The 10,337-nt window shown below is 38.7% G+C and overlaps 1 protein-coding gene across 7 annotated transcripts in view; it reads left to right on the forward strand.

The window, feature by feature from the left end:
• LOC128237447 (peroxisomal succinyl-coenzyme A thioesterase-like) overlaps positions 1-6,760 on the forward strand; it is a 15,928-nt gene extending 9,168 nt beyond the window's left edge. For 6 of the 7 annotated variants that reach the window (XM_052952998.1, XM_052952996.1, XM_052952997.1 and 3 more), the window contains exons 7-10: positions 1,153-1,237; positions 3,070-3,189; positions 5,533-5,653; positions 6,237-6,760. In XM_052952998.1, the coding sequence (XP_052808958.1) occupies positions 1,153-1,237; positions 3,070-3,189; positions 5,533-5,653; positions 6,237-6,352 (442 nt within the window). In that variant the 3' untranslated portion in view covers positions 6,353-6,760. Of the gene's footprint in view, positions 1-1,152; positions 1,238-3,069; positions 3,190-5,532; positions 5,654-5,817; positions 6,006-6,236 lie in introns of all 7 variants that reach the window. The other variant, XR_008261606.1, reaches the window with a different exon arrangement.
• Positions 6,761-10,337: the final 3,577 nt, after the last annotated feature.

Genomic DNA, 10,337 nt, shown 5'->3' on the forward strand with positions numbered 1-10,337 from the left:
TTATGACAATTATACAATTTAAAGTACATGTAGTACTGTACGATATACATTAAGAGCGACCGATCCATTCCAGACGTACAATTGTTCATGTATAACCGATTTCTGGTGATTTGTAGTAAAAAACCCTTTTGGCTCAGGCCTATTTCTACAGCAATATATCTGACTGACGAAGGTTTAGTGACACGTGACAAATTTGACTGTCCAAATCATGTACCCGTAAAAGTAAGTCTAAATGTAATCATGGCAAATTTCTGCCATCTTCATATGATAGTTTTGCGTATTGAATGCTACATAACACTAATACCAAGCTTGTTAATAACTGTGTTTCTACTTGCTAATGTCGAACTAACCCAACTACAGTATAGACTTTACAGTGTGCAGTATCAGTACGCACGTATTGTTGCTGATGTATAAACCAACACAAAACTAGGAGTCATTTGAGTGTTTTCTCTTCCCATATCGGTGTTAAGCCATAAAGTAAAAAATAGTAGTACTATATGCTTCTACAAATATAAAGGAACACACCACAAGCAACACACACTTGGCAAGGGGTCTCTAATGGTGATGGTGCATACAAAATACCGAAGCTCTGTTTCGTCTGGGTGCTTGGAATATGTTTTGTCTTCTATAAGTACATCAGACCATTTAGAACAAATGCGTACCCTGGCGGAGCAAATGCTGACCATGGAAGAACAATTTCAACATACTTGGAAGAGGACATCGAGCTGAACCTAAACACCACGAAAAATCAACTTCGGACACGATTATTAAAAAGCATTTATTACAGGTTATTTAAAGGCCTAGTTAAAGGATTTTTCGGCATGACAATCCCCTGCTGTGCATCTCCTGCTAATTGCACCGATGTCACAGTAGGGGCCATTTTTCTGTGTATTCGTTTATTGGCTCAGGGCCATTAAGGGTCCATTTCTATATTAAAACCCCTAAAACTGCACAGCAGGAGATTAAGATCAGAGATCTGATAAGACAATTAGGCAATTAGAATAAGATCAATACACGGTTTGGGGGTGGGGGACACTTAAAGAAGGATTTAACTAGGCCTTTAAGATCTAATATCACACCCAGACCCTCACGTAAAACAATACGGGATTCGGAACCTTATGTACAATAGTGAGCACATTGATATACATTCAGGCCGAAGAAGGAAGGAGTGGAGATTACTGAGGAAGGACTCGACCTTACACCGGCGTATGAATGCAAAAATCCCAGAGCTGTGCCTGTAAGTCTTACATAGTCCGAGCACGCTCACTTTAAGGACAGGACTTAACTTCGATATGTTAAGATACAAAAATATTTAGAGCTACACATTTTAATATTACTGTTGTTAGTCCCCTACCGGTTTAACGGGGTTGGACTGTAATTCAAGTATAGTCTGGTCGACACCAGGGTCCCGTATATTTGAAAATCCAAGACGACAAAATAATTCCTGATTACAATCCGGTATTACGATAAGATGTAATTATTGCAATTCATTCATGACAATAGTTTTCCTTAGTTTGTTTGACGATGAAACTGAGCCCAGTTGCATGTACGTTCACATTTTGCTTCACAATAGATATATTGCACCTTAGCAGTGTTGTATCATGAGGTGATATAGAACATGGCTAAATGTGGATCAACTTTGAGAAAACAACCTTTACATTAAACTTCTTTCGTACCATGTTGAGGAGTGCTTTCTTTGTTTCCACATTAACTCCCATATGAAAACAGTAACAGGTAGGCAAAGCTTAGTCATGCTATAAGTAGTGTGCAGATAAGTAACAGCTTTATTTACTTATACGCCTGCTAGTGTTCAACTCTAGAGCTTGCATTTTTTATCTGGTACATTATATCGCTTGCGGTGATTGATACTGTATATCCAGGTAACATTTAAATCACTCTGACATTTGACCAGTGACAAGTGCTCAATGGAGGGATAACATATCGCATTTGAGAGTTAAATTCCAATGCCCGTGCCCTTCTAGAACTGTTATGTTGAAATATATAATTTATATATTGGATGGTCGGTCGGAAGACCAAGTATTGTCTGCATAACTCGAGAACAGTTTGATATAGGAACATGACACATCAGTTGTATATTGTCCTTGACCATTAGATGAACCTTGAATTGTTTTTTAATGTCGGTAAGTCAAAGGTTATGGTCACAGCCAACACTCTTATGAAAACTTTGACCACAAAATAACACGAAAATGGTTTCACTTAGGATCCTGAAACAGCAGTGGTAGGCACCTCTTGACCATTAGATGACCCCTATTGTTTGAGGGTCATTAGGTCAAATGTCAAGGTCATAGTCAAATGTAAACTCGAGATTGGATTAGGATCACGAAACTTCAGTATTAGGTTTTAATTGACCGGTAGATGATCCTTATTGTTTAGAGATTTACAGGCCACAGTTATATCAAAACGCTGTACTTATGATGACCCGAGAAACTTTTTACCTAGGACAATGACACTTTGAGAAAACGGATAATGTTCTAGGACTGTTGCAAATCAGTATTAGCTTGAACTTGACTTGTTTGCTCCTTTTTGAGATGGGGGTCAGTAGATCAAATGTCAAGATCACAGAATCTTGAAATTTTGACCTAAATTTATTGTCGTCACTTTAACAAACGCGTTTTGCTATATTTCATCATCAATGCATTTCTTTCTTAAAAAATAACATACTAGTATTTCTTTAATCGTCCACAAGTTACTGACAAAGTAGCGCTTAGAGGCATATTGTTCGACAAACATCTCTTGATCTTCAAAGATGTTAAAGACAAAGTTGGTCAATTTTATTATTAAAAAGGCATTGGTTAAATCTCCTAGATAAAGATATACATAGGTATTAGCATTTGGAAAACTAATTGATTTTAAACAATACTTTAGTAATATAAAGTGTTTAAAGAGTGTTATGACACTAGTTTAAATTTATTTTTATTTGAAGTTTGATGGGCGTCAAGATTTTATTTATTCATTTGTTTCGAAATGTAGAACAAAAACGTAAAAATACTTCCTAATGTGACATTAGAACGACTTAAGTTGTAACAGTGTGTCCCTTACCCTCCATAGGCGTGGCAGCACGGGGCCAAGATCCTAGTTGTAGTAGGGGAAGATGATAAGCAAGTCCATCCCAAGTGGCACACGTTCTTCCAAGACAACATACCTGCACAGTTCAAGGACAATTTGCAGGTTTGTGTAGTCATTATCCTATAAATGTACTGTAACAGTACATGTCAACCCAAAGTGTTTTGTCTTGGTCATTAGATGGAAACATAACGAGAGTTACATGTATACCAGGGGCAGACCCAGGATTCGACGCTAGAGGGGGCGAAACTGAGGGGCGTACCATTTTGACTTTCGCCCCTCCCTTTGAAATGAAATGTTTGGTTTAAAGTGTTGGCAGGGGGTATTGGGGGATTCTCCCTTAATACAATTTTAACAATTTCTATTCAAAATGATGGTGTATTTGGACGTATTTTATTCCTTTTCTTCTCCTATATTGAAATAAAAAGGACGATTTTCTTGGGAGGGCTCGCGGCGCCGGGTGCGCCCCCCCCCCGAAAACCGCTAGTCTGTACAGCACAAGTTGAAGCTCAGATTAGAAACGTCCAATGCGGACTCGTGTTTGATACGTTTTCTTTTTATTTACTTACATGTATAAATATCAGTGTGTGTATACCACGTGATAAAGTGCGTCATAAATGCTATGTCGGAAGGCAACATTTTGCTGCGAATGAAGACTTAAAACAAAGATAACTTTCCCATTTCTTCACCATTTTAAATGAAACGAAGTCTAAGCCTCTTACGGAGCCACGCCTTCGGTCTTTTACCAGAGTTTGATTGAGAGTTTAGTTTCTTAAAACACCTCGACGAACCTTTTCACAATACGGCCGTTTGACGGAGCACTGTCAATACATTATTTTGGAAACAAGTTTGTCGAAGTGTTTGATGAAACCAATCACCTTATCAAACTCCAGTAATAAAACGAAGGCTGGGCTATTTAAACGACATAGACTGCTCTATGTTTCATTTAAAATTGTGTAGTAAAAGGAAAGTTATCTTTCATTGTGAGCAAAATATTGCCTTCCGACGAAGCATATACAGTCGAACCTCGTTATGTCGACTTTTTCGGGACCTAGTGAAAAAAGTCGAGATAACGAAAAGTCGACTCGTCCGAATTACAAAAAATATCACCAATCCCAACACGTTTGAGTTGGATTGTCCGATGTTTACATCCACAATTGAGCGGTCTTGTTAAATATTTTCGTCGTGAAAAGAGCAAACTTATTATTGAAAAATAAAGTGAAACAAAAGAAGAATTATTTGTGTCAAATTTCTTTCTTTTACGTTTATGGATCACACAAAACACATATAAATCCACAATTGCATACATTTGTACATTGTAAGATTTTATAACGGGTTCTTCTCTGAATTGGTCGACCAGAGCAGTGGAACTAACATTTGACATTTTGTAGTTATTCTTTCTGTTCCTATTCGGGATTGATATCTAATCAATAAAATGTTCATGTTTTTAGGTTACACACCACCATTGTTATTCCCTATATAATTCAATGTACAATTATAATTTTTAGACAACATTTAAAGGCATTTCGAGCGAATGCAGGCTATGATAACCACATATATTCTTAAATTACAAGCTTTAAATTACCTTTTAAGCCAATAAAAAAAGGGGGGGGGGTCAAGTAATTCTTAAGAAAAATCACTCCACTTGAAAAACAAACTCTAAAAATCGCACCGTCCGCCATGACAGATCTTCCAAAATGACCTTTCAACTATAGGGCAGCGGTTTATGCTTTAATCTCTACTCTTAATGATAAATCAAGCAAGAATAGATACTTAAGGTATAAAAGTTTCAGGAATAATGATAGTTTTGATTTACAGTGTATTGAGCATGTGAAAACATGTCTATCAATCATAAGAACTTTTTTTTTTCACACATACACAATGGAAGTACATATGACGTAATGGTGACGTCATTCCTTTATACAATATCAAAGAGCTTGAGCAATACATGTCCCTTTAATTAAATACATACACAAACAACTTTAATTATTCGCACTTACCAATTACATTTTTGTATTCCTCAATTATGACAGTTTGTTATATTGACACGCACGGTATTTTGCGACGTGCCACAAACCGTCATGAATATTTTCACACCTACGTCACGATCTACAGTTCGACATAAAGAACATAGGAAATGTGTGAAATTAGACCACTGGAACTGAAAAAAACGAGGTGGACATAGCGAAAAAGTCGAGATAAAAAAATCGACACAAACAGATTTATTTTAAATAGAATGAGAAGGAATAAATTCGGGACCGGAAAAAAATGTATGACGTAATTTATCACGTGGTATACACACACTGAAATATAATCATTAAATGTGTGGATATTATGATTAGCTTTTATTATTTTTAGTATATATAGAAGTTTCTCTTTTTCAGTTTGGGGATTAAAAAATGCAAAGCTATACATTTGGAAGTAACAATATTATATCAATGTTCCCAGGTTATACGTTACCCGGACACTGGCCATCTTATAGAACCACCACACATGCCATTCATCCGAGCAATAGAACCAGGCAGAAAACGTATGATGACCCTCGACTTCATGCCAGAAGAGTTTAAAGGTTTGTGAACAAGAACCGGATTTTCAGACTCATCATTTTAATATATATTAAAGTATTCCCTATTATTTACTTGGACCAAACCTAGCTTACCATTAACTTTAGGGAAAGAACACGTGAGGTCTTTATTAAGCAGTTTATCAAAGTACGTCTTGCTTCTTCTACAGCTGATCTCGAACTCCCCGAGATGTGCTCACAGACCAGTGACGTCAGCACTTCATGTGTCAACTGGTAAAAGAGTGCACTCGCACTACACTCTCCCCCTGTTTCTTTTGTTGGGACGGCACCGGGGTCTGTAGAAGGCTGATCAAGTCAAAAGTATCTGACAAGATCACTGCTAGGGCTGGTCCAACCAGTAAGTTGCTTGTGATACACTGTTGTTGTTGAACAGTGTTACAACTGCTTGTGATACACTGTTGTAGTTATAACTGCTTGTGATACACCGTTGTAGTTACAACTGCTTGTGGTACACTGTTGCAACTGCTTGTGATCATGATACACTGTTGCAGTGCAAATGCTTGTGATCAGTTCGCTGTGATCATAGCTTGCTTTCCATGTGTATTTAGTGCTTTTTTGTTCATTTCAGACGAGAAGGTCATGTGTGGCGGCCACATGGTGGCACACAGTCACGCCCAGGAAGACGCCTGGCGGAGAATACTCGACTTCCTCAACATGCACTTGGGCACTGGGTCAGGGAGTTGACAAACACATGTGTGTAACAAAATTGTTCATGGTGCCATAGTCTAGGGTTACTTTGCGAGGTAATTTGTTCAAGTCAGACATTCAATGTTACAATAAATCCCGGTGTTGGCTGAACATGCCGTTTCCGTATTGAGATGAGAGTAATGCTTCAAATTCCATTTAGCAAAACATGTAATAAACATTTTCTAATATACAAGATTGTGTTTATAAACTTTTATAAATATTTATTTTATGTTTGTTGTTTTGTGGCGTTGGCCTTGATTATTGTGCCCCTAAACAAGGGATAAGTTTCTTGGCTACAGGCTTGTTTCAGTAATTTCAATTGTTGTATTAAATAGAATAGAAAAACAGATCAGATGTTATCGACGGGGATTTGTATAAAAAAATATTTTAGGTTTGTGATCTTAATCTGAGTTTTTTTGTACTTTTACAATTGAGAATACCGGTATTTGAATTCAGGAATCATTAACATGTAGAATTTAATTTGTTTAATAATAATATATGCGTGCTATGTATAATTAACTGTTTCATGACTTGGCTGTTTACGATATTTGTTAACGCAATCTATACGGATGTAAACTGGGCAGAATATACCTGAAAAAATGTACTTGGATAACTGACATGATGACAACCTTTATTTACCTAAAGCTAGTTTTAATTATCCCCCGCCTTGAAAAGGCGAGGGGATATAGTAATGGTAGGCGCGATTCCGTGCGTGCGTGCGTCCGTCCGTCCGTCCCACATTCATTTCTTTGCATCTCCTCTTACATTTCTCATGCGATTTCTATCAAACTTTCTTATTTTACAATTAAAATTGGTTTCTTCGCAACTCCTCTTAAGTTTTTCATGCGATTTCTACCCAACATTCACAGATTGATGATCATATTGTGGAACAGCGCATATTGTCGGGCTTTCCCGATTCGACCATTTTTGAAAGAGTTATTGCCCTTTGCTTATTTTACCTTTAAAATTGGTTTCTTCGCAACTCCTCTTACGTTTTTCATGCGATTTCTACCAAACTTTCACAGATTGATTACTATATAGTGACGCAGCGCATATTGTCGGGCTTTTGCGATTTGACCTTTTTAAAAAGAGTTATTGCCCTTTGTTTATTTTACATTTAAAATTGGTTTCTTCGCAATGACGCAGCGTATATTGTCAGGCTTTTGCGATTTGACCTTTTTTGAAAGAGTTATCGCCCTTTGTTTATTTTACATTTAAAATTGTCTACGGGCTTTCATGAAGGGATACTTTTAGGAAGAGTTATTGCCCTTTCTTAATTTTACGCATTTCTTATGTTCCTGAGAAACTATCCTTACCATTGATTGGCTTTCGTTACAAAAAAATGCCCCCATGAGGCGGGGGATATAGCTATCTGTGACCGCTCTTGTTTATATACCAACGCATGCTTCAAGCACTCCTTTGTGCCATTTGTCTGCATATTGACCGCAGATTGCTCAACTGTGCCTTTAGTTTACTACATGTGTTTTCTTAAATCCCACTCACAGCATATTAGAAAATACATTCATGTATAAATTTTGTAAAAGTACGACTTGTAAAAGCTGAAACGTCATAAACAAAATGCAAATGTAAGATGTTGTTTTACTATAACTTGTTCGGTAATTAATATTGCAGAGGTTAACATATCAGCATATGGCAATGTTTGAGTGGTTAGCGCATTTAACTCTGGCGATGTTAAAGTGGTAAGCACACAAGACTCTGGCAATGTTGGAGTGGTAAGCACATCAGACTCTTGCAAGTTGGAGTGGTAGGAACATCAGACTCTGGCAATGTATGAGTGGTTAGCACATCAGACTCTTGCAAGTTGGAGTGGTTAGCACATCAGACTCTGGCAATGTATGAGTGGTTAGCATATCAGACTCTGGCAAGTTGGAGTGGTTAGCACATCAGACTCTTGGATTGTATGAGTGGTTAGCACATCAGGCTCTGGCATTGTATGAGTGGTTATCTCATCAGTCTCTGGCAATGTATGAGTGGTTAGCACATCAGTCTCTGGCAATGTATGAGTGGTTAGCACATCAGTCTCTGGCAATGTTGGAGTGGTTAGCACATCAGACTCTTGCAAGTTGGGGTGGTTAGCACATCAGACTCTGGCAATGTATGAGTGGGTAGCACATCAGACTCTGGCAATGTATGAGTGTTTAGCACATCAGACTCTGGCAAGTTGGAGTGGTAAGCTTATAAGACTCTGGCAATGTATAAGTGGTTAGCATACAAGACTCTGGCAATGTATGAGAGGTTAGCACATCAGACTCTGGCAATGTATGAGTGGTTAGCACATCAGACTCTGGCAATGTATGAGTGGTTAGCACATCAGTCTCAGGCAAAGTTGGAGTGGTAAGCACATCAGACTCTGGCAATGTATGAGTGGTTAGCTCATCAGTCTCTGGCAATGTATTAGTGGTTATCACACAAGACTCTGGCAATGTATGAGAGGTTAGCATATCAGAATCTGGCAATGTATGAGTGGTTAGCTCATCAGACACTGGCAATGTATGAGAGTTGAGAATATCAGAATCTGGCAATGTATGAGTGGTTAGCGATTCAGACTCTGGCAATGCTGGAGTGGTAAGCACATCAGAATCTGACAAGCTGGAGTTGTTAGCATATCAGGAATCTGACAATGTATGAGTGGTTAGCATACAAGACTCTAGCAATGTTGGAATGGTTAGCAAATCCAACTCTGGCAATGTATGAGTGGTATGCACATCAGACTCTTGTAAGTTGGAATGGTTAGCACATCAGACTCTGACAATGTATGAGTGGGTAGCACTTTAGACTCTGGCAATGTATGAGTGGTTAGCACATCAGACTCTGGCAATGTATGAGTGGTTAGCACATCAGACTCTTGCAGGTTGTAGTGGTTAGCACATCAGACTCTTGCAAGTTGGAGTGGTTAGCACATCAGACTCTTGCAAGTTGGAGTGGTTAGCACATCAGACTCTGGCAAGTTTGAGTGGCAAGCACACCAGACTCTGGTAATGTATGAGTGGGTAGCACATCAGACTCTGGCAATGTATAAGTGGGTAGCACATCAGACTGTTGCAAGTTGGAGTGGTAAGCACATCAGACTCTTGCAAGTTTGATTGGTTAGCACATCAGACTCTGGCAATGTATAAGTGGTTAGCACATCAGACTCTTGCAAGTTGGGGTGGCTAGCACATCAGACTCTGGCAGTGTATAAGTGGTTAGCACATCAGACTCTGGCAATGTATAAGTGGTTAGCACATCAGACTCTGGCAATGTATGAGTGGGTAGCACATCAGACTCTGGCAATGTATGAGTGGTTAGCACATCAGACTCTGGCAAGTTGGACTGGTAAGCTTATAAGACTCTGGCAATGTATTAGTGGTTATCATACAAGACTCTGGCAATGTATGAGAGGTTAGCTCATCAGACACTGGCAATGTATGAGTGGTTAGCTCATCAGACACTGGCAATGTATGAGAGGTGAGCATATCAGAATCTGGCAATGTATGAGTGGTTAGCGATTCAGACTCTGGCAATGCTGGAGTGGTTAGCACATCAGAATCTGACAAGTTGGAGTTGTTAGCACAACAGGAATCTGACAATGTATGAGTGGTTAGCATACAAGACTCTGGCAATGTTGGAAAGCTTAGCACATCATACTCTGGCAATGTATGAGTGGTATGCACATCAGACTCTTGTAAGTTGGAGTGGTAAGCACATCAGATTCTGACAATGTATGAGTGGGTAGCACTTTAGACTCTGGCAATGTATGAGTGGTTAGCACATCAGACTCTGGCAATGTATGAGTGGTTAGCACATCAGACTCTTGCAAGTTGGAATGGTTAGCACTTCAGACTCTTGCAAGTTGGAGTGGTTAGCACATCAGACTCTTGCAAGTTGGAGTGGTTAGCACATCAGACTCTGGCAAGTTTGAGTGGTTAGCACATCAGACTCTGGCAATGAATGAGTGGTTAGCACACAAGACTCTGGCAAT

The sequence above is a fragment of the Mya arenaria genome, chromosome 6 (genome assembly GCF_026914265.1).
Source record: "Mya arenaria isolate MELC-2E11 chromosome 6, ASM2691426v1".
NCBI classification, from domain to species: domain Eukaryota; kingdom Metazoa; phylum Mollusca; class Bivalvia; order Myida; family Myidae; genus Mya; species Mya arenaria.